This window comes from Lontra canadensis, unplaced genomic scaffold (assembly GCF_010015895.1).
Source record: "Lontra canadensis isolate GAN:19392208 unplaced genomic scaffold, GSC_riverotter_1.0 scaffold122, whole genome shotgun sequence".
Taxonomy (NCBI): Eukaryota; Metazoa; Chordata; class Mammalia; order Carnivora; family Mustelidae; genus Lontra; species Lontra canadensis.
Window position 1 is genome coordinate 4,235,584 of NW_022631116.1, and position 23,303 is coordinate 4,258,886.

A 23,303-nucleotide genomic window follows, 5' to 3' on the forward strand; every position below is an offset into this window, starting at 1 on the left:
CCTCTCCCATGGCCTTCGCTCTGTCCACTCAGCACAGCCTCTGGCAGCCACAGCCTATGGATGGCTTGGCGCAAGCATCACTGGGTTGTACCAGAGCCTTCCCATAGTGCCCTTGGGTTTTCCTGCCTTCCCCCAAAGTGGGGCATGAGCTGCAAGCTGATACATACGAACAGAGGATCAGACATGTGTGACACTAGTACCGAAACCCAGAGCAGACAAGCCAAAGGCCTGGCTGTGGACATCCTTCCGGCCACCAGCCTGCTGTGAAACAGCCCCACTGGCTGCCTTTCTGGCTCTCGCGTCCCTCCTTACAAAACTGCTGACTTCCACCCAGAGCCTGCCCGGGACTGGGTTGAGCTTTTCAGGTGTTAAAGCGATTGCTTACAGTTACCTTACCAAACAGATGTCATCGTCCACTCAATCTGTCCCCTCACTGCGGACAGAGGTCTGTGGGTTCACCCAGACTTTGGGCTAGTGAGTGCCCAGCTTTGGATTATGGAGGTGTAGAAACTGGTCATTGGTTCAGAGATTCTGGAAAAAGTCAACCTAGTGACTCCTTTCCAGAAGAGACAGACCAGATTTTTGCCCTTTCTTCAAATGTCAGGAAACTCAAAGGACAACTTTGGGTGTTATTTCTGTCTGGAAAGCTAAACAGTTACTGAGATGTGGCAAAATCTGGGCCACAGTGAGTTCTTATAATGAAAGCTGTAACAGGTCAGCACCTCGTGGGCCTCTCTGCAGGTTTGAATAGTTTGTTGTTTATCTAAAACAGCTGTAACATGTTTCCTTTTAAAGCAGAGAAACTGTTTGGATTTTACAACCGAGTGGAAACCCAAGACTTATTAGGAGAGTGTTCTCTGCCAGAGAATTGGGGTTTGGATAGTAAAGATGAAAAAGACCAGCTGAGAAATAGTGACTTGAAAGCTTTGGTGTTTCCTCAGCATTTGAGCAATGCCATTCACCAAACCCAGAGTGATGCCCAAATCAATTGTTTTTAGTAACTAAAATCACTAAAATCACCAGGGAATGAACTCTAAGATGTTGGGGCAGTTTCCTGGTATCTAAAACATATCCCTTTACACACCCAACTTCATGGTAACCGTGTTGGTTGGATGGAAATCTTTCAATCTTTCTTCCCCCTTTTTTTTTTTAAGATTTTATTTATTTATTTTAGAGAGGGAGTACATGAGTGGACACAAGAGCAGGGGGGAGGGGGAGCGGCAGAGAATCCCATGCAGATTCCACACTGAGCACGGAGCCCGATGTAGGGCTCGATCTCATGACCCTGAAATCACAACCTGAGCCAAAACCCGAGAGTCAGACGTTCAACCGACTGAGCCACCCAGGCAACCATGGATGGAAATCTCTAAAGTGGTCTCTGTCTTTACTTCTTTCTGAAAGAATATGGTGAACGTCATAGAAACTTCCCTGATGGCTAGGTTTATTATTATTATTGTCACTCCCTCAGCTTTATTGAGTTATTGACATATAACATATGTGAGTTTAAGGTGTACAGAGTGATGATTTGATACACATGTATATAGCAAAATGATGATCACTGCAAAGTTAGTTGACATCTCGGTTACCCCACATAACTACCTTTGTTGGGGAAGGGGGAGATAGCATTAAAAATCGAATTTCTTGGGGCGCCTGGGTGGCTCAGTTGGTTGAGGGTCTAGCTCTTGATTTCCGCTTAGGTCATAATCTCAGGGTCCTGGGATCCAGTCCTGTGTTGGGCTCCCTGCTCAGAGGGGAGTCTCCTTAATAATAAATAAATAAATCTTTAAAAATAGATCTAATTTCTTAACTGTAAAGTATAATACTACAGTATTGTTAATTATAGTCATCATGGTCTACATTAGACCCCAAGAGCTTACTCATAGCTGGGAATTTGTACTCCTTGACCAATATCTCCCCATTTCCCCTGCCCTGCAGCTACCATTCTACTCTGTTGATATGAGTTCAGCTTTTTTTAGAATCTGCATGTAAGTGAGAACATTAGGTATTTTTCTGTATTTGAGTTGTTTCGCTTAGTGTAATGACGTCAAGGTCCATTCATGTTGTTGCAAAAGGCAGAATTTACTTCCTTTTTATGGCTGAAGATTATTCATGTGTGTGTGTGTGTATACATGGATAAAGAAATAGCACATGTATATGACATTTTCTTTATACATTCATCCATCATGGAATACTTGAGACTGTTTCTGTGTCTTGGCTATTGTGAATAATGCTGCAGTAAACATGGGGGTACAGAAAGCTCTTTGATACCCTGTTTTCATTTCTTTTAGTTGTATACCCAGTAGTGAGATTGCTGGATCATATGGTAGCTCTGTTTTTAATGTTTTTTTAGAACCTCCATATTGTTTTCCATAGTGGCTGCACCAATTTACATTCCCACCAACAGTGCACAAGGATTCCCTTTTCTCCACATCCTTGCCAACACTTGTCTCTTGTCTTTTTTTTTTTTTAAAGATTTTATTTATCTATTTGACAGAGATCGCAAGTAGGCAGAGAGGCAGGCAGAGAGAGGGGGGAAGCAGGCTCCTCACTGAGCAGAGAGTCTGATGTGGGTCTCGATCCCAGGACTCTGGGATCATGACCCAAGCCGAAGGCAGAGGCCCAACCCACTGAGCCATCCAGGCACCCTCTTGTCTTTTTGAGAATAGTTATTCTAACAAGTGTAAAGTGAGCTCTTAAGGTGGTTTTGATTTCAGTTTCCCTGATGATTTGTGATGTTCAGCATCTTCTCATGTGCCTGTTGGCCATCGTGCATCTTCCTTGAACACATCTGTTTAAAGTCCTTTGCCCATTTTTTAAAAGTTTATTTATCTATTTTTAGTAATCTTTACACCAAGTGTGGGGCTTGAGCTCAAGACCCCGAGATCGAGTCCTGTGCTCTGACTGAGCCAGCCATCTCTCCAATAAGGGGTTAATATCAGAAGTATATAAGGAACTAACTCAAGAGCAAAAAAGGCCCCAGAAAACAACACCTTTGGCCACTTTTAATTGGATTGGTTTTTTTTGTTTGTTTGTTTTCTGGGGGCTTTTTTGCTCTTGATTTAGTTCCTTATATACTTCTGGTATTAACCCCTTATTGGATAGGTAGTTTGCAGATATTTTTTCCCATTCTGTGGTGTGCCTTTTTACTTTGTTGATTGTTTCTTCTTTTTAGTTTGACATAGTCCCACTTGTTTATTTTTGTTGTCTTTGTTTTTGGTGTCCCATCCAAAAATATCTTTGCCAAGGCCAATGTCAAGGAATTTTTTTTCTGTGTTATCTTCTGGTAGTTTGACAGTTTCGGGTGTTACATTTAAGTCTTTAGTCCATTTCAAGTTAATTTTTGTGAGTGGTATAAGATAAGGGTGCACTTCGATTCTTCTGCATGTGGTTATCCAGTTGTCCCAACACTGTTCATCGTAGAGACTACCTTCCCCCATTGTCGTACCTCTCATCAAATATTAGTTGACCATATTTGTATGTATGGGTTTATTTCTGGGCTCTCAGTTCTGTTCCATTGTCTTTTTTTTTTTTTAAATGCCAGTACTATACTGTTTTGATTATTATAGCTCTGTAATATAGTTTGAAATCAGGAGCCATGATATCTCCAGCTTTATTATTCTTTCTCAGGATTGCTTTGGCTATGCAGGGTTTTTTTATGGTTCCCTATGGATTTTAGGATTGTTTCTCCTATTTCTGTGAAATCTATACATGGCTTTGGGTACTATGGACATTTTAATATCAGTTCTTTGAATCCATGAACATGGGATACCTTTCCATTTATCTGTAGCTTCTTTAATTTCTCTCATCAGTGTCTTATAATTTTCAGGGTACAGATCTTTCCTCTCCTTGGTTAAATTTATTCCTGAGTTTCTTGTTTGCTTATTTGTTGATGTGGTCAGGTCTTCTCTGTAAATCCAGAGATGCCTTTGGGAGCCTTCTGACATGTGCAGATTCCTGTCACTATACCAAAGGCCCCAGCCTGGTGCATGTTGTATGATCTCATGTCTACTTTTATGGCTTCTCTGTCTTTGTCTTCCCTTACTGTATTAGTTGTTCTCAGTCCTCCTGCTCCTTGTGGACCTTTGACAAAAATACTAATATTTACCCCAAACGGGAGTTTGTCAGAGGTCCAGAGAGGCTCTCTGCTTGGGTGTATAGGCAGTGTATGGACTTGAAATGGACTTGAAATAGCCATTTCTGATTGCTTAGAGGCACCTTTTGTTACTCCGTGAGCTTTGGCTGCTAGAAAATGGCTGCTGTGTGTTTCATGCTGTACAGGGACTCACTTACCAGTGCCATTTTTGGCAGAGTCCCTGATGTAGCTGAGTGGCCCTTGCCAGCCAGGGAGGGCCTCCTGCATCTCTTGCTCTGCTAGGCTGCAGGGGTGCTCTGGAGCACATGCCACCTCTGTCCGGGGCATTTCCAAACCTGTGTCTGAGCCCCAAGGGTCAGCCTCGGCCACACTGACTTCAAAGTCTGCTGTCCTGGAAGATGTAAGGATGTGTTCCCAAAGGTGTGACGGGCATCCTGGCCTGCTATTGCCCTGAGCATGGTGGCAGAGCCACGGCTGCCCTGCCAGCCTTCCTGCTCCCCTTTTTCCCCATGTCCTTTCCCACCACACCTGCTTTCTTCCCAGCATCCGACCCTTCCCTTCCCCACCTGCTGCTCATAAAATAAACCATTCTTCTTGCCGCCTGCCTTGGCCGCAGCAGCCCGATGCCTGTGTAGGCAGTTAGGAGAGGTTTTAGAGGATTCTAGAAAGGAGACTGTAAGTTCCCGGAGGGCAGGAAGAACCCCTCTCATTCCTCTCGTGCCATCTTAGTCCTCATTTACTGCCCCCCCACAATGCAGGGTACTGTGCTAGGTGCTTCAGAAATACTCTGTCATCCTTACCATGGTCCTGCAAGGAGGCGCTCATGTACCCACTTCACAAATGAGGCAACTGAGGCTCTGACAGGCTTGTCCTGGGCCATTTAGGGTGACAGAGCTGAGATTCAAGCCCACACTGGCCTTCCGGCCAGAACCCACATGCACTGTGCTTTTGAGTAGTTAAGGCCTGGGTACCTCATTTTTCTAAACAAGGGAAGACCAAGCAGGGTTGGGAGTGAACATGGACCTTGAAGCTGACTGGCAGCGGAGGCCCACGAACCATTTATTAAGAGTAGAAAATTCTTAGTCACTGCCAATTGTAGTTGCCAAGGCAGGGTTGTGTGGGGCGTGTATGTGTGTGTGTGCGTGTGTGTGTTCACTTGCTTCCTCACACACAAGGGCCAATAATTCACGCGGCAATTCAGGCTGTCACAGCAGCCCTCTCTGTGACAGAGCCTGAGTCCCATTGGCTAATGTCTCACACCCAGAAGCCCTGAGAGAGGAGTTAAAATGCTAATTTTCAGGGACCGCTCAGTCATTTTGATCTCATTAAAACACCAGCATCCTTCTCATGCAAAACTGGTGCTTCAATTACCAACTAATTGCCTGATTATTGTGCAGGGACAGGCGACTTTAGTCAGCAAGGAATGCCCGAATTAGAGTAGAGGGAGGCAGTGCCATCCCGGTGTGACTCTGGAGGAGATGATGCGGCTGTGCGGGAGAAGCAAAGGCTGGGGTTGGGGTGGAAACTGAGCTGCCACCGGGGTGACCCTCCTTTCCTCTCCACCCGCCTCAGGTGCTGGAAACGTGTGTGAAGAACTGTGGCCACCGCTTCCACATTCTCGTGGCCAACCGGGATTTCATCGACAGTGTCCTGGTCAAAATCATCTCTCCGAAGAACAACCCTCCCACCATTGTGCAGGACAAGGTGCTCGCTCTGATCCAGGTAGGGGAGCTCCCCTTGTCCGGTTGGCTGGGACCCGGTGAGGTGGGGCCCCTGGGTAGTGGGTCCTCGTGCTTTTCCATCATTTGGAGGAAAGAAGGGAGGCCCTCTTGGGTTTAAAGACCTGTTGCAAAATGCTTATGTTTCTGTTCTCATGCCACTGGAATAAAACCCTGAGGGGTAGCTGTCAAGCCGGTTGACAGAGCCTTCACTGGTTTTCTGGGTGCCTGGCTCTCTGTTGCCCACCCCCAGGGGCAGGTCGGGGGCCCTGATAGGCCTCCAAGCCATCGGGGACAACGTGGAGCAGGGAGGGCCATACTAGAGCTAAATGCAGGGCTGGCGGGGTACTGGTCGGGAACAGCTCTGCGACAGGCAGGGTGAGATCCAGGGAGACGGTGTTACAGAGTGATTCACTGAGGAGGTGACATTTCTGCTGGACCCTGCAGGACGTGGCGAGCTTGGCGGAAAGGGCAGAGTGTGAGAAGTAGTGCGGGCAGAGGTCTAGCACGTGCGTCGAAGACAGCAGTTGACATGGGTGGGCTGTATTCACTGTGAGTGGATCTGTAACAGAGTACCCCAGAACTTAGGGGTTTAACACAGCACCTGCTTATTACCTCCTCGTTTCCGTGGGTCAGGAATTCGGGAGCAGCGTAGGTGAGTGATTGTGGCTCTCCGGAGGTTGTGGTCAAGACTTGAGCCAGGATTGCCTCCTCTGCGAGCTCGAACGGCTGGAGGAGCCACGTCCAAGGTGGCTCACCGCAGGGCTGCTGGCGGGAGGCCCCAGCTCCTCGCTGGCTGTTGGTAGGAGGCCTGCGTTTCTTGCTGTGTGGACTTTTTGAGTGTCCTCATAACATGGCAGCAGGTTTTCCCTGGAACAAGGGATCCAAGAGAGCTGGAAGGAAGCTGCGGTGCCTCTTGGGACCGACTCTCCGGAGTCACGCACTGTCTTTTCTGTCATATTCCATTTGTTAGAAGGGAGTCACCAGGTCCAGCCTTGAGAGTCAAGGAATGAAGCTGCATGTCTGAAAGAGAAGAGGATGCTTTAAAGCCATCACGTGGCTCATAGAGTATGATGAAGAATGTCTGGGGCCAGGAGATGAGGCCGGAAGGATGGCCAGGGGCTCATGGGCCATGCAGGGCGGCAGCTGGTGGTCTGTCCTGTGGGCAGTGGGGAGCCACTGCACTTGTCTGAGCTGGGTGCACACAGACAGGTCTGGGTTTTAGAATGAGCCCCCCAGTGACAGGGTGCAAGCACATTTGTCAACAAGCATGTTAGTGCTCTGGTGGAGGACAAATAAGGGTCTGCAGGAGCCAAGACGATGGGAGGTGGGGAGGGTGATGGCCTGGGCTGGGCAGGAGGCACTGTTATCCGGGGTGGATGTAGGGGGCATTCAAGGTGGTGGCGGCACCTGAGCCTGGACAGGAACGTAGGACCCCGGCCGAGGTTCTCTACTGCGTCCTCTGCCTACAAGTCCTGTCCATCCTTCAGGTGGCCCGAGGAGGCCTTCCCACTCCTGGGTTTGCAGTGTTCCCTCTCTGCTATCACCCTCTTTTGTGGTCTTCTCTACTTCTGGGCTAACTTCTTTCTCATCTGCCTGGCTCTGAGCTCCCCGAGAGCCCATGGGCATTATATCCCCGGGGTCTAGAGCAGTTGATTGTGTAGAGTAGCTGTGCAATAAGTTTTTCCTAACAAATGGGTGACTGTGGTTTGCCGAGGCTCTAAGGAAGGGGAGGAGTGGGTGACAGCAGAGCCACCTCCTTCTTAGGTGGTCCCTGTGTCTTCATTCTGCCCACCTGGCTGGCATGTCTCCATGTGTCTCCTTCCCTCCTCCCTCTTTCACATGCTCGCACACTCAGGTGCAAACCACCTCAACCCCTCCCCTCCCCACCCCCACTTCGGCCCTCGACTCCCCCATTCGGGGACTTTCCCAGTACACTGCTCTGTCCCAACACCCCCAGCATTTGATGTCAGGCCTGTAAATAGTGGCTTTTTGCTCACAACGGAGGGGGCACCCCAGCCTGAACCCCTTGTGCCCACCAGGCCTGGCCACCCCCTGACAGACACAGCCATGGCCGGGCTTGTGATCCCCATCACCCTATTGATGAGGGCTCTGGGACGCCTCATGAACTGGCCGTGGCTGTCCCTGGGGGCGCTGGCCCAGCTTTCCCATCAGGATCTCAGCCTCCTCCCAGCACTGCTTCTTCCAGCTGTGTAACCTCAGCAGCTATTTGAACCTTTCTGGGCTGCTACCTCCTTATCTGCAGAATCTGGGCCTGTGTCCCCACCTCCCTACTCCCAGTCCAGGGTCTGAGATCAGCCCACAGGGGCCCAGCAGCCGGCGCCTGTGTTGTGAGGGCTCCCCCTGCCGGCTCGGTGGTGGCATGAGCACCCACCCACGGGGGCAGGAGTAGGATGGGCCCCTGAGGGCCTCATGGGCTCGACAACCAGGATGCTCTGTACAGTCCCGCTGGGAGAATACCAAGGGCTTTGGATCAGGGTACTCTCTGATGGGCTTGCTTACCTGCCTGGGAGGGTTCTTCCTCTCCACGTTTTGAACTTACCTGAGGAGCTTTTGTCTGAAAGCCGATAGCGTTCAGAGCTGGCGGCTAGCTTGGCTTCTGGGATGGGGTGGACAAAAGAACAAACGGGGTTTTCAGCCTTTTCTTTTCTTTTTATCGAATTCTGTATGTGAGCAGGAGGTCACACATTAAACTAGCTCGTACGGCTTGGTAAGTTTTTACAGACTGAACATACTCAGGTAAACCAGCCCCGGTATCATGACACAGAATATGACCCACACCCAAAGAGCCCCAGCTGCCTGGGAGGACCCCCTCGCCTCACAGCCTGGTTGGAGTGCTCGTGTCCTTGAATTTCATGCCTGGTTGGAGTGCTCGTGTCCTTGAATTTCATGTGTGTGTCCTCTGCAGCAGCCTTCTGTTAGGTCCACGTGTCTGACTGCGCCTTGTTGCGGGTCTCACCTTGTCACTGGTATGACCGTTGGCCTTCTGTTCCCGTTGCTCACATCGCTGGGCCAAGTCCCTTTGGGTGAATGCACCCTGCACTGTGTCTCCTTTCCATGGATGGTGGGCATGTGGTGTTCCCAGTTTGGGGCCACTATGAAAAATGCTGCTATTAACAGCCTGCAGGTGTCTTTGGGTAGGCATGTGGGTCTGTTTATATCAGGCCTGTGTTAAGTCGAATATGTGAAACTGCCATCTTTGTTGGTCAAAAATAGGAAAAAAGGAGTGATTCCTTAAGGGTCAGCCTCACAGCTGGGAGCAGAATTGCAGGGGGATGCAGGATGGCCACGCTCCAGGACTTATGCTGGCAGGCCCTGCTGCTCCTTCCCGCCGGCCCTGGAGCACTGTAGTTGGGCAACTGTTCTCATCAGCGCATCCTCGACAAAGCCTGACTGATGAGTGTGTGGACGTATGGCATGTTGTCAACCTGTTCTTAACTCCTTGGAGAAAGAAGATGACTTTATGTGCTTGTCGAATAAACTTGTAAGAACTGGGCAGTGTGCCCTGAGAGTCTGATGTTTCCCCGGGAAGGGCAAATGATGCTCCCACCATGGCACAGGGTGGGGGGCAGGGGCGCCAGATCCCCGGCCTTCCTGCCAGACGGAGAGGAGGCAGCAGGCCATCTCGGAAATGCAGCGAGACCGAAAAGAGGAGCGGTCAGGTGTGTGGGTGCCAGAGCCACGACAGTTTCTTTCCTCGCCATCCTCGCCATCTGGGTGTTTCCTGGTGCTCTTTGGAGCCCAGCTGCGAGGAGTAGAAGTGGGCCCGTCCCAGCCCTGCCTCTGGGAGCCAGTGGTTTTATGGGGAGACAGAGGCTTGCAGATGAAAGAGGACCAGGGCCTACCCAGGGAGGACTTGAGCTGGCTTTGGGATATTTGAAGGGCAGCCCTAAACTCTGAACGTATTGAAAAGCTTTTAAGGCCAAGGGGTTAGACGGAGAAGCGCTCCCCACCCCCAGGAAGCATGCATGGAGCTCCCAGGTGGAGCTGGGACCTGTGGCTCTGATGACCAGGAATCAGCCTGAGCCCATTATCCCTCTGATCACTCCCCTACTGTGGAAGCAGGGAGGGGGCCTCTCTCCAAACTAGCTTTTCTCCTTCCCTCCCTCCCTCCCTCCCTCCCTCCCTTCCTTCCTTCCTTTCTTTCTTTCTTTTTTTTTTTTTTTTTTAGATCTTATTTATTTGACAGCTCTGAGAGAGCAGGGGAACAGCAGGCAGAGGGAGAGGGAGAAGCGGACTCCCCACCGAGCAGGGAGCCCGATGTGGGTTTCAATCCCAGGACCCTGGGATCATGACCTGAAGCAAAGGCAGATGCTTAACTGACTGAGCCACCCAGGCGCCCCTCCAAAGCAGCTTCTTAATAGTCTCCTGGTGCCTGTAGGGAGACGGGTGCTCGTCCTCGCATGTTCTCCTGGCTTCCAGCCCACCATGCCTTCTGATTCCTTTCCTGGGATGCTGATCACAGGCATTGTCAGCCTGAGATTGGACACACTGGGGCCATTGCCGCTGGCACACATTTGCTGTCAGCAGCTCTCTAGGGGGATTTTTCAAGAGAATCAGTGGATGCCTATTCCTCGTTCCCACATTCTGTCCTCCTCTCATTGAGGGCATCTGTGTCCTCTCTCTGTCCTCTAGCCATCTGTGGCCACCCCAGGCCCCCCAAAAGAGACACTCCTCAGGCTTGTGTGCACCAGAGGCCCTGCCCTTCAGAACACCCGGGGAAGACTGCCCCCCATCTCCCCCAGCCCAAGCCCAGCGTGTAAGCCATGAGATAGGGCAGTGGGAAGCGGTCACCTGACTCAGGTGTGTGGGCCCAGTGGGCTTCCCCGCCGCAGGAGTTTGCCCTTTGGGAGGGGAGCTGGTCCCTCTGGCAGCAAGAGAGGAGGGACGTCAAGGGCATGGCAGCCTGGTGAGCAGCTTTGCTGACTTCTTTGCTCCCAGCCTTTGAACTGCCTGCCACTTTCAGCCCTGGCTCCGTGTCTCACCTGGTCCCCGGATGGCCTTTGGCTGCGTGCCTTTCTCTGTCTTCATGTGAAGTCCCATTTGTTCAGAAGACAAGAAGGACACTTGTGCCCTGTGCCATCCCTCAGCCTTTCCCTTGCAGTTGCTTTCGGGAACAGAAATTATACCATCCCGGTAGGGTAACCTCATGGCCGTGCCTCTCCTCCCTCCCTCCCCCCCCCTGCCCCTTTAGCCTGCCTCCCCACCCCCTGCCTCCTAGCAGTCGAATCTAAAAATACCCTTTTTCCACAGAAGGTTTTTCTTTCCACTGAAGAAAGTGAGCTGGTGGGGGCAGGGGGAGGAGGAGCTGGAAGTGTTGTGTTCTTGGAAGGTGTCGGAGACGTGGTGGCCCGGCCTTTGGCCCCCTTCCACGTGGACTGGCAGTTCTCTGGAGACCCTGTCAATGGGACTAGGCAGTCTGGTTCAGAAGCAGAAGCAGAACATGGCAGAAGCCAAAGAACAGAACCCACAGTCTAAATCCGCAGTTGTTCATTGATCTGAGATTGGATGATGTAAAACTTTGTCAAAACTTGTGGGATACAGAAACAACGACAGTACAGTTTGTGTTCGTATAAGGCCCCAGTATGGCGTTTGGTGTGCAGTCCCAAGGAGCAAAGCAAGAAAAGCATGAAAATGTTTTTTTCTCTCCCTATTCGACCTCCTCTGGGCCTTTCAGCCCCCAGCACTGTAGACAGAAGCCAGAAAAGCACTTTGCTTTCCTAGAGGGCAGCTTGCTGGGACCAGCCTTGTGGCTCCTCGGCTTTAGGTTGGGGACCCGGAATGAACCAGACTTCCTGAGCTTGACCCCTCTCCTAGATTCTCACATGTCAGCTGGGTCAGCTGTCCAGAGGGGCTCCTGCTTTCTTTGTCAGGGTCGCCTCAGTCTGTGGACAACCTAACTGGCCGTCGTCCCTTGTTCTCCCAAGTAGAACAATAAGGATGCTTAGTAACCGGGAGATCTGAAGTCAGTCGAACTTGACAAACGATGGCTGACTGCCTTCTCTGAGCAAGGGTGAGACTGGCTGTGTTCCTTCACATGTATGACCTCGTGGGGAGGAAAGATAGGAGCACAGGCATTTGGCCATTGTGCCAGGAAGATGCCAGAGGCCCAGTGTCTCTGGATGGATCCCAGTTCTGCGTTTCCACTTATGACTGTTCCCTTAAAGGTGCCCCCCACCCTGTTCCCCACTGACATCAGAATCTTGTTCGGTAGAGAATGCTGCCACGAACGTGTGCTCTGTGAGCAGCTGGCTCACCCCAAGCTGCACAGGGTCCCCTGCAGGGGTTCGAATAGTAGCAGGCAGGAAGGGAGCAGATGCTTGGCTACAGGTAACGGATGCCAGTTCCAGCTTGCCTAGGCAAAGAGGACAGTTTGTCATGACCAGGCAGGGGTTCTGAGAATGCTGGGGTGTGACTAGACCTGGGGAAGGGACAAGAAGGGATCAGGGAAACCCTCCAAATCCTCTCTTGGCTGCACCTTCCAACACATAGGCTGTCTCTGCTCCCTGGTCCCCAGTGGGCACATGGCTGCCTCCCAGGGCCCCGCATCTATAGAGGACAGTGTCATGTACCCAAGGAGAGCAGCCCAGCTCTCTCTAAGCTCAGGGTCAAGCTCCTGGGTGGAGGGGAAGCTGACTGGCCTGACTTGGGATGTGTGTTTCCCTGCTGGTGGCACAGAAAACCAGAGAAGGGGGGCTCGTTGGCTCGCTGTCAGGCCAGGTGCTCCGAGAAGTAGCCACTGCCTGGAGAACACAGCGATGGTTCTTTAATTTCCATTCTTCCTATCTCCGATCTGGCTGACATGGAGGGCAAGATGAATGAAAAATGGTCCCCTGGAGCTGTTTGTCCTTCCTTAGAAATAGAGGCAGGAAGCGGCCCCAGGAAGAACTGTCATGCTTTTTTCTCCCCAGCCTCCCCCAGCAGGCTGTAAACCCAGTCTTCGACCCTAAATGAACATGCTAGCTGCATTTTGAAGCAAGCCTCCCGGGACTCAGCTGGATTTTGAATCCGGTGGTGGCAGCCAAAGCAGCTGGTGGAAAACGGGGCTCTGGGGCACTCCCTAGGGGGACAGGCCTTGGTGCTGCTGCTCTCCAGCTGGCGCTCCAGACGGGCCTCTGCAGGCACCTTGGGCCCTGCTCAGCCTCCAGAAGGAAGTGTTGGCCAAGAGGGGCCGTCCTTCAGCGGGCATTAAATCCCCGAGTGCGCAGATCAAGTACGTGGATCAAGGAAGCCCAGCTGACAATAATGTTTGTGGCGAGACACATCTGTCAGAGTGAGCGAGGCTGTTTGGAAACTGACCTTTTAACTTCAAACGGGTCTGTTGGTTAGAGATAGAGTTTCTGTGGCTGCCTCAGGATTGGTTGGAACGCATCGCTAGAGCCGGGGAGGCACTTAAAGGCTTGTGACAGCAGCAGAATTGGCAACAGAACCGTGGGCGCGAGACACTGCCACCTTCTCTGGGTATGTATTTGGTGGGTGACAGGACGGAGCTGAACTTCATTGCGGGGAGCCTTTTGGAGATCGATCTTTCTCTCCTTTGATAGATTCCGTAACTTTCAAAGAACAAAATATTTAAAAATCGCTTAGGAGTTTCGCCAATTGATGAAAAGTGACAGTCTATTGAAATATGTGTTCTTTTCCTCTCTGCGGGGTGTTTTCATTGAAGGGACTCCAGTGGCCGTGCTTTGCAGTGGCTTTGGCCACGTGGGCAGGTGTGCAGTGACGCTGTGGGCGGTGCGGGCTCTCTCACCCCTGGGCCACCGTCACATCGCCTCTCCGGCTGGGCTAGGCGGTCTCCGCTTTCGCACGCTCTGATCCACGGAGGAAACCCCACGTTAGCCTTGATTTCCCATCACACATCAGTTTTGCCTTTCCTCTCTGCCCCATCTGCCTCTGGCTCCCGCCTGCACCCGAGAGCTCTGCAGAGCTGAGCCACGGCACTGCAGTCCCACCACGGCGTCCCATGGGCCCAGCAGCAGGGCTGTGTCTTCATGCCCTTCCGCTCAGCACCACCAGGAATTGATTCCTGGCGATTAGGGAAATGCCTCTGTTTTAGGATGCGCCACCGTGCTTAGGTATTATTTCCCTGCATCTTCTCCAAGGGAATACTGCATGCTGAATTAAGTTTTGTGTTTTTGTTCACGCTCAACAGCACCATTAAAAACCCCCCATTTCGCCCGCCGCATCATGGCAGCACTGGCGTCGGGGGAATGGGGGGACAGGAACAGAGTGGGTTTGGGCAAAGAGCATGGGCCTCTGCGAGGGCACATGGCCTGCCGTTGGTGAGAAATCCTTGCTAACAGGCCCCCTCTTTCCTCCCAGGCGTGGGCTGATGCCTTCCGAAGCAGCCCTGACCTCACCGGCGTGGTGCATATATATGAGGAACTGAAAAGGAAAGGGGTCGAGTTTCCCATGGCAGACTTGGACGCTCTGTCTCCCATCCACACACCACAGCGGGTAAGCTTCCAGCTGGCATTTTCTAGAAAGACCTACTGCAGAACGGGCCAGCCACCGCCACCGCCCTTCTGGTGCTCCCTTTGAATTATTTAGCTTGTCATCACGCTTTCTTAAAGCTTGAGGGCATTTCTTTTTAATAACAAGGGGAATGCGGGAGTGAGACAGCTGGTTGACTGGTGATTAAGTGGCAGTGGTGATCCCCCCCTGTTTTTATCTGACGGTGGAAGGATATAATAGAGGGATCAGTTCCGACATTTTTGTGCAAATGGCCTCTTGGGTGGAGCCATCCATCTCATGAGGGCCACTAGTACCTACTTTGCAGAGGCCCCAGGAGTCCGGTGTGGGGATCCCGGCATCTTCCTGGGAGAGCACCAAGACACCTCAGTGTTGGCGGTGCAAAGGAGCTGATGGTGTCACTGATCATGGGACAAAGGGCAGCTTCTGTTTTTTTCCGACTGTACAGGTCAAATAGATCAAAATTTTATTTTGAGCTACTAGTGTTCAGCATTCATGCGGACATCCTTGGATTCTGCCAGCCTTGGGATGCAAAGCCCAGGGAAGGCCCATTTAGGGGCCTGCCATGAAGCTCTTGCAATGTGGGGCAGCTCTGTGCTTCTGAATGGAAACCACGCCGGTGATGGACGCCGTTCATCCCGGGAAGCTAGTACCTCTGCCGACTGGCAATCAGCCTCTGGCCCCACGGGACAGCCAGGAAGCTCCAGGATGTGGGAGAGGCACCTTGACCCAGCACGCTCTGCCTTGTTGGCTCCATCTGCCCGTCTCTGAAATGGGGGCAAGGAGTCCAGAGCATCTCTCCAGGTCCCTTGCATGGATCACAGTTAACGTTCAAGAGGCTATCTGAGATACTGAAAGGGAAAGCCTAAGAAATTGTACTTTGCAGAGCATTATTCTCATTATGATCCCTCCAAACCACTTGCTGTGCCTTGTGGGATAAACGTGACCTGTTTTATTCTTCTAATAATGACACAGAGCAGTATTGTTGTGCTTATAATTACAAAGAACACTCGGTAAATTGCATAATTACTATTTATATTAGTCTCCTCCGTAAAGGCCAGAATACCATCTTCTGCTACCAAATAGGGATTCGTGATTAGCAAAACTTTGCAGCAGGCCCCCTCCACTCACATTCTGATGTGGTCCTAATAAGGGGAACCCTGACCAAAGCTCTCACAGAGCACCCTCTTTCCGAGTGACTTTGGTTGCCTGTGAGGTAAGTAGAAGGAGGAGCCGTCAGCGGTCGGCAGGCCGCTTCGGAGCTGGAGAGACTGGGAGCAGAGCGGGCAGAGGGATGCCTCCAGCCTCGCAGGTCAGCAGCAGAGCCGGGCCCCCCGCCTGCCTGCCAGCTGCCGTGGCGGGAAGGGCTGCCCCAGGGTGGGGTAGGTGCCAGGCCCGGCCACACAGGCAGCCCGAGTGAACAGAGGACTTTGTTGTTGCCGTGCCAGAGCGTCCCCGAAGTGGATCCAGCCGCAACCATGCCCAGGTCCCAGTCGCAGCAGAGGACAAGTGGCAGCTCCTATTCCTCGTCTCCTGCTCCCTACTCCGCTCCGCAGGCCCCGGCTCTGAGTGTGACTGGCCCCATCACAGCCAATTCAGAACAGGTACTCAAAGACTTCCAGGCCACAGTCAGGGTGGCCGACTGTCCTCGTTCACCCTTTGGGGACATATACGGAAGCCTTCGCTGACTGGGCACCGTGCTAGGTGTTGGCGGCCCACAGACGGCAGGGCCCAGATCCTCTCCCGAGGGCTCGCCTTGTCATGGGGAGACGGGGTGCAGACCGTGGGAGTGGGAGCCAGGAGCTGAGCCCAGAGCTGACGCTGCCGAGGCTCTCCAAGCAGGAGGGGGGCCTTGTCTGACAAGGTGCGGGACCAGAGGCACAGAGGAGCGGGGCATTCACGGGAACAGCGGGTGGAGGGTTTGGAGGACCAGTTCAGGATCCACTGCGACCCAGTGGGGCTGTGAACAGCCGCGTGGGTCATGCAGAGAGGTCTGGATTGATCTCGCAAGCAGCATCAGCTGTCAGAGGCCGGGGACGGGATCCGCAAGGTGCCGTGCAGGCAGAGGCCAGGATGAGGGAGGCCCTTAGGAAGCGCCCTTCCTGCCTTTATTCCAACACTGCCCACCTTCCCTGAGTTACTTCCTGAGAGGCCAATGCCCTTTTAACCCTAAACTGGATTTTTTTAGATGAGTTGCAGGGACTGGTACTTAAATGAATCTCTAGAACATCCATTAGTGTAAAAAACTTGAGAATTGATCAGACTTGGGGAAAACAAAAAAATCCCGCTCCAGTGTTTACATTTTTTAAGTCCGTATTTAATATTTGTGACAGCATCATCATGATGGAAACTCACTTAAACAGAGGGGTCAGGAGATGAGGTGTGGTTACCCAAAGCGTCGGGCCAGGGCCGCTCACGTTTCCGTTCTCTGCTGGCCCCGAGGAGGCCAGCTGGAGGTCAGACGGGCCTGGGCTTAAGTCTCCGCTCTGCCATTCGCTGTGAGGCTTCTGTTGGCTCATTTAACCCAACCAGGTCAGTAGAACAGGGCGGTAGTCCATCCGTTGGACCCTGTAGAGCCATTGTGGGCTTGACAGGCAGCAGGAGAGGCCTCGTGGTCATCACCCACGTGCTGTGTGCACTCCTAAGGAGAGAAAGTCGAAACCCACAGCTGAAACACGGGCTGTGTGATAACCGTGGGCTTCATTTGCTCCCTTCTGCCCTTTCTCCTGACACAAAATGGCCAGGACCTGTCCCCAGAAGGGAAGCCCTGGGGAAGAAGGTCTCTGGCGGCTGTGGGCTCTGCTTCCAGCAGCAGAACTAGGCCTGTTTCTGCTCAAAGCGGTCTGACACATTTGGAGTTGGACGGTCCCCCAGAGACCTTCCACTGGTTCCTTGTCAGTGCTGTGTGAGCTTGAGAAGAGCCCTCGCATCGCGGCCAGAACGGTCTGGAATGGGTGAGAAGGCATGCCTCCTGCCCCTGGGAGAAATGGAAGCAGAGCCGGCAGGAACCCATCCTGGCCTAGAGGGACCCCAGGAGCTTCTGAGCCCATGTGGTGTCTGTTGCATTCCTGAGCTTCCAGGGCCAGAAACCTCTTGTGGCTAAGACGTGGGAGGAGTTTATCTACCAGGCAGAACCAGAGGGGAGAGGAGCCTCTCAGGACCTGGCCTAGTGCCCTCATTGACCACTTGTCCATCTGTCCATCCAGTATACATGTACTGAGGGCTCCTGTCCCTTTCCCTGTGCTAAGAGTACTGACCTCCACTCATTAGAGTCCCTGCCCCCAGGAGATGGGGGGCAGGGCGGGGCCTGTGGTAGGAGGGGGCTGGTTGGTTCTGCCTCAGGGAGGGGGACAGCAGAGAGTCCATAAAGGCTTCAGGGAGGTGTCATTTGAGCTAAATCAAAGGGCATTTGGGATCCGTAGTAAAATCCTGCGCTCTGGTTATTATTGTAGAAAAGGGGCTGGATGCGTACCAGCACCGCGCGGGGTCTTCACTTCCGTCGTGGGCAGTGCTTTCCCCCTCTCCATAGGTAAGGAGACGGAGGCTCAGGCAGGTTCAGGTCTGTCCCTTAGGTGTCCCTACTGCAGGAAAGATGGCCGAGGCCCAGGCTCCGGAGAGCTCTTTTGGATGGACAGGTAGGGAGCTGGGGCGGGAGGGGGTCTCCCTGGAGTCTTCTCTTGCTCCGTCTCCCTCGTTCTTACTACACCAGAAAAGTGCAGCTGACACCAGCCAGCCCTTCAGGGGACCAAGGTGCTTCGATTGGAAACCCCTGGGGCCAGTGTCTGTAGCAATGAGGGCCCTTGGGGATCATCGATCACACGTTCCACCACTTTCACTCGAAAGAGTAGGGCCAGAGGCCTGAGAGATGAACTCCCCACTCGAGCTTCTGCGGCGGGAGGGCCGAGCTGCTCACCAGCTCCGTCCACGCCACATGCAGAGCTCTCTTCCATCCGAGTCGTCCGTGGCAAGCTCTCGGTAACCAGGGCCCTTGTGGGGTGGCCCCGCTGCCCCATTCACGTCTCTCCCTCACTCTCACGCACAGACCAGAGTGAGCCAAGAAGCCTTTGAATGCCGAGCACATTCAGAGGTGTGACCTAGATGCCACAGTGAAGGGGACTGTCGCTGGACAGGTACAGCTTGACTGACCTATGCTTCCTGCTTTCCTCACCACTCCCACCCGCCCCGGCCCAACAGATTGCCAGGCTTCGGAGTGAACTGGACGTTGTTCGAGGCAACACAAAAGTCATGTCGGAGATGCTAACAGAAATGGTCCCTGGGCAGGAGGACTCATCCGATCTGGAATTGCTACAGGTGAGAGAGGGTATGTCCTTGTCTTGTGGAAGCTCTGGACCTGGGGACCCAGCCATGAGGCTGGAGTGGGGCCCAGGGGGACTGTTGTGGGAAGGGACCAAGTCCCTGTAGGCTTGCCCTCAGCCTCATGCTTCCTTCCTGGGACCGGTCAGAAGCCAAGACCAGGGTCTCTTTTTTATTGTCCTTTATGACATTTTTTTTCCTGACTCTAAAATGCCGATCACAGAATACATGCCCACCAAAAGATAAAGGACATACAAAGAAGGAAATACTCATTTTCTTTGATTCCAGCACCCACAAATAACCACTGTCCATGTTTTGATGCAAAAAGTCTTTCTGACTTTTTTCCATGTTAGTTTTCGTCTCAAATGTCATTGACATCCTATTGTGCGGACAACATCGTGTGTCGCTTCCCTCCCTCAGCATTACGTGATGAGCACTTGTGACAGGACCTCCTCAACCTTCCCTGAGTGCAGGAGCCCTTCTAGCCACATTTTGCCCCCGAGACAGAGAGGAGACCGAGAGGAGGTGGAGGCTTCTTTTCTTCTCCTGAATACTGAGGGGTCCAGGCCGGGGTTGGGCACCTGATGGTTCTTGGGCATTTGCTGCTAACTGGCCTCCCCGCCCCCTAGGCACCCTGCAGATCTGGGGGTGTGGCAGGAAGGGGTCTAGGAGCAGGGCTGGCCTCCAGGGCCGCCCTCAGACTAGTGTCAGGGATCGTGGTAAGCCAGAACAAGAACTAGCAACCGATCTCCACCACCGCCGTCTCTGACGACTCTGGCATTTGTAGGAGGTGGCAGCAGCGCTGCCCTTAGAAGCAGTGACCTTCTGGAGGGGTGGAGAAGAGATGCTCTAAGCTGCAAATGCCAGATCTTTTCAGCGGGAGGCAAGATGCTTGAGTAAACAGGTCAGGAGCCAGACTGGCTTGGCGAGCTGGCAGGAGCGCCTCACGACGTGCCTGCTGCCACTCTCCTTGTCTGGCACTTGGAGCCAGCAGTCTTGGCCCCCTAAGTGCCACTCCTCCCAACCCGCTGTTGGCACCTACTTGCAGCCCCTGAAAGCCCAACCCGGGTGGTCCCGCCTGTCAGCAGTGCCCCTGGCCACAGTGACCGGGCCTGCTCCCAGGCCGCTTCTCATCGTACTCTCTTCCTCCCCTGGTGGAGACCTGCTCTGGGCCAGATGCCGAAAAAGCAGAGGTACGTGGAGCATGGTCCTTGCTCTGGAGGAGCGCCCAGCCTGGTGCGGGAGGCCGACAGGAAGCGGGTCATTTCCATCAACCTGTGACATCAGGTTGCTCTTAAAGCCGAGCCGAGTACCCTCAGCCAGCCCAAACGAGGAGCCCCAAGCAGCCTCTCCCAGACCTCACTCCTGACACCTACAGCTGGCCCGGTTGGCCTCCATTCAGTAGGGGCCAGCTGTCTGCATGCCACACGCTAGGGGACCCAGTGTCCCTTTAAGGCACCATTGACCTCCATTCCCAGCCTATAGGGGGGTTCTTCCAGGCCTTAGGCGCTACAGAGGAATCTGAGATCAGTCCAGAAACAATCCAGAAACTGCGAGGGCCTCTTGAGGCAGCTTTGTGCTGTGTCAGCATCAGAATTCCTGCTGACAGGGGGTGGTTTGCAGTGGACAGAGCTGAGCTCCTGGCAGCAGGGGGTGGGCTGAACAAAGCCAACATGCTTCCAGACAGCCAGAGCAGACCCAGACAGCAAGCATACTCTGTGCGTGTGTGCATGCGTGTGTGTGTGTGTGTGTGTGTGTGTGTGCTTAAACAAGCCCATCAGCCAAGACAAACAGAACCTAATCTCCTGGCGTCAGCTCACAGTTTTCAAAAATAGGTTGCTTCCCATGACGTTTTCCTTCTCTCCGTTTTGTTCCAACTCCAAACCTACCAACCCTTCCTGCTATCTTATAAATCAAACAGAAAGAATGGCTCTGGGTGCCAGTGGGAGGCTGGCCTCTCAGCCTGGGAGATTCAGGAGTCGGGCAGCTCTGTGTGAGCAGCCACGGTCCTGCTGGCTCCCAGCCTCGCTCCTCAGTCATCCCTGACATCTCCCCTCGTCGTCTTCCCCTGGCAGTCGGAGGCCGGCGGGGCAGGGGCTCCCAAGGGCGGGGGCTACCCCAAACAGTGAGACCTCTGCGTGGGAAAATGTCACCAGCTACTTGGAAAGTGATAGGATCAGAATGTGGCCTGAGGACCCTTCAGCTGAGCTGGAGGGCAGCCAGCTTGCAGGGCAGAAGCTGTCTAGAGCTCACAGTGCTGGCCGGGGCCATGGAAATAAACTCATTTGTCAACAACCCAAATGTTCACGCCAACAGAAGCCTCTCCCGACTCGAGTGTAAATTGCTGGGTAGGAGGCGGAGGAAACGCAAAGCGAGGAAATTGGAGGTGTCAGCCCCGGCATGCACCGGGGGTGGCGAACCGCGGTCCTGGACGGTGATGTCCCTAATTGCTTCCTGTGCCTCGCATAGTACTTTCAGGAGTGCCCTTGAAGAGCCACAGGGAAGCTGGGCAGGGGAGCCACTAGCCTGAAGGGAGGCTGGGGCCATTCCTTACGGTGTGCTGTCATCTTAACCAGAGCCCCTGAGGGAAACTGAGGCAGGGGGCCCAGAAGGAACGTTTGCCGGGACAGAGCCCTCCACTCCCTGAGCTGGGACAGACCTTCTAGGCAACTAGTCCAGCTCCGCACGTGTGCTCAGATTCAGCGGCCACCTCATTTTTCTTAGCATTTTCTTGACATGACAGGCTGTTTGTGTGAGCCCACGGAACACTTCTGCCTCCAGACGCATGTCCTGGAACCACCGCAGGAGGGCGGAAAGAATCACTGGGTTCACGTTCAGGCCCAACCACTGACAGTCTGGGCAAGACTGGGAGACTGGGCAGGGCCCGGAGTGATCACCCTCCCCTTGGAAGGATAGAAATTGTCCATGGGAGGGGCGCCTGCGTGGTTCAGTTGCTTCAGCGGCCAACTCTTGATTTCAGCTCCGGTCACGATCTCAGTGTCGCGAGGTTGAGCCCCATCTCGGGCCCCACACTCAGCACAGAGTCCACTAGAGATTCCCCCTCTCCCTCTGCCCCTCCTCCTGCTCATGTGGGAGCTCTCTCTCTCAAATAAATAAAATCTTTTAAAAAATTGTCCATTTGAGGTGGCTGGCACAGTGCCAGGCGCAGGCAAATCATATGCAGGTCGGACCTCCTGCGATTATAGTCAGTACATCTTTGTAGAGGGCAAGCTAAGTCTGTCTCCCTGTAACCGCTCCCCTGGTCTGTCTGCTCTAACCACAGAGCATAACAAAGTCCTCTTTCGCAAAGCTCGGTCCTTAAATATTTGAAGACTGCTATGAGCCCTGCCAGGGCCTGGTCTGTGTGGTACAGATGTGGCTGTTGGCAGCCCACCTTGAAGATGAGTTCTCAGCTGGAGGCTATAAAATGGAGAGCTTCCATCAACCGAAAACCTTCCGTCTCTTTCTTATGGGGCTGGGAAGCCGTATCTTCCGTACCGTGTGTGTGGGCACTTGGGTTCAGACCTGAAATTTGAGACCGTTTCTACATCTGCCGAAATTCATGTCCTTTTCTACAGCCTGGGAGTCTGGTTTTGGAAATCTTTAACGATCTTGAGGCTGTCATCCAGTAACTCCCCTCTCTCCCAAATTAGCCTCCTGAGCTTTGTTTTCAAATAATAATAACTTTTAATTAATCCAGTGATGTCCAAATTGGGCATTCCTGCCTGGCTACCCAACACATCATAAAAGAAGCTCTCCTCCGCGTTGTTTCTTCAAGTAGCAGATGGCACGTCCCCTCCTGCTTCTTGCATCTCGTTTCAACAAAAACTGGGATGTCCAGGACCATTTTCTCTAGAGAGATCTAGTTTACTCTCCATGTTTGGCTTCATTATTCCCCCTTCCCTTCAACAAAGAGTTTCTTCTTCTCCCCGCCCTCCTTTGCTGTTGTAGAAACATCGTTAGGTTCCTTAGAACTTGGAGAAGGTTCAGAGGAAACCCATAAAGATGATTAAAAGAGTGTTTTGCGAGGTGGGGATGAGAATGTCCCTTGAAGAAAAGATAAAGGCATTGGGATTAATTAGAAAGAGGTTATTTTAATAAGTTCTGATCGATGGAGGGCTTTTGCACAAAGAACCCTGACCAGCTGTTCCCCCTCCTCTGTTGAGAAACGGACATAGGAGGAGGCTGAAGCCAAAATCTTCAGTGTGTAGGAAATACCTGTCCTGGTTCTTGCATGGTGGGAAGAATGATCAGGGCAAGCTACGTGTTCTCGTGACTTAGGATGAGAAGAAAGTCACTCCGTGTGGCTGCTTTAGAGGGGGGCGTAGGCAGAGGAAGGTCTCCCAACCGCGCCTTCCATGGGTCTGGCTTAGCGTGACCCCACAGAGGTCCTGCAGACAGCCCGCTGGTGTTTGGTGGCAGAAATCTCAACATGCTGTTCCTCTTCTCCCCTTCGATCTCTTTGTTTTTTTGTTTTTTTTTCCTCACTGTTTGTTTTTTTTTTAGAAGATTTTATTTATTTGACAGACAGATCACAAGTAGGCAGAGACAGAGAGAGAGGGAAGCAGCTCCCAGCCAAGCAGACAGCGCAGTGCGGGACTTGATCCCAGGACCCCAGGATCATGACCTGAGCCGAAGGCAGTAGCTTAACCCACTGAGCCACCCAGGCGCCCCTACTTTTTTTT

At 52.8% G+C, this 23,303-nt stretch overlaps 1 protein-coding gene across 4 annotated transcripts in view; it reads left to right on the forward strand.

Annotated features, from left to right (window-relative positions):
* Positions 1-23,303, forward strand: part of TOM1L2 (target of myb1 like 2 membrane trafficking protein) — a 115,060-nt gene that overhangs the window by 67,425 nt on the left and 24,332 nt on the right. For 3 of the 4 annotated variants that reach the window (XM_032841329.1, XM_032841330.1, XM_032841332.1), the window contains exons 4-7: positions 5,666-5,815; positions 14,155-14,289; positions 15,753-15,908; positions 18,499-18,615. In XM_032841329.1, coding sequence (XP_032697220.1) covers positions 5,666-5,815; positions 14,155-14,289; positions 15,753-15,908; positions 18,499-18,615 — 558 coding nt within the window. The remainder of the gene's footprint in view (positions 1-5,665; positions 5,816-14,154; positions 14,290-15,752; positions 15,909-18,498; positions 18,616-23,303) is intronic. The other variant, XM_032841333.1, reaches the window with a different exon arrangement.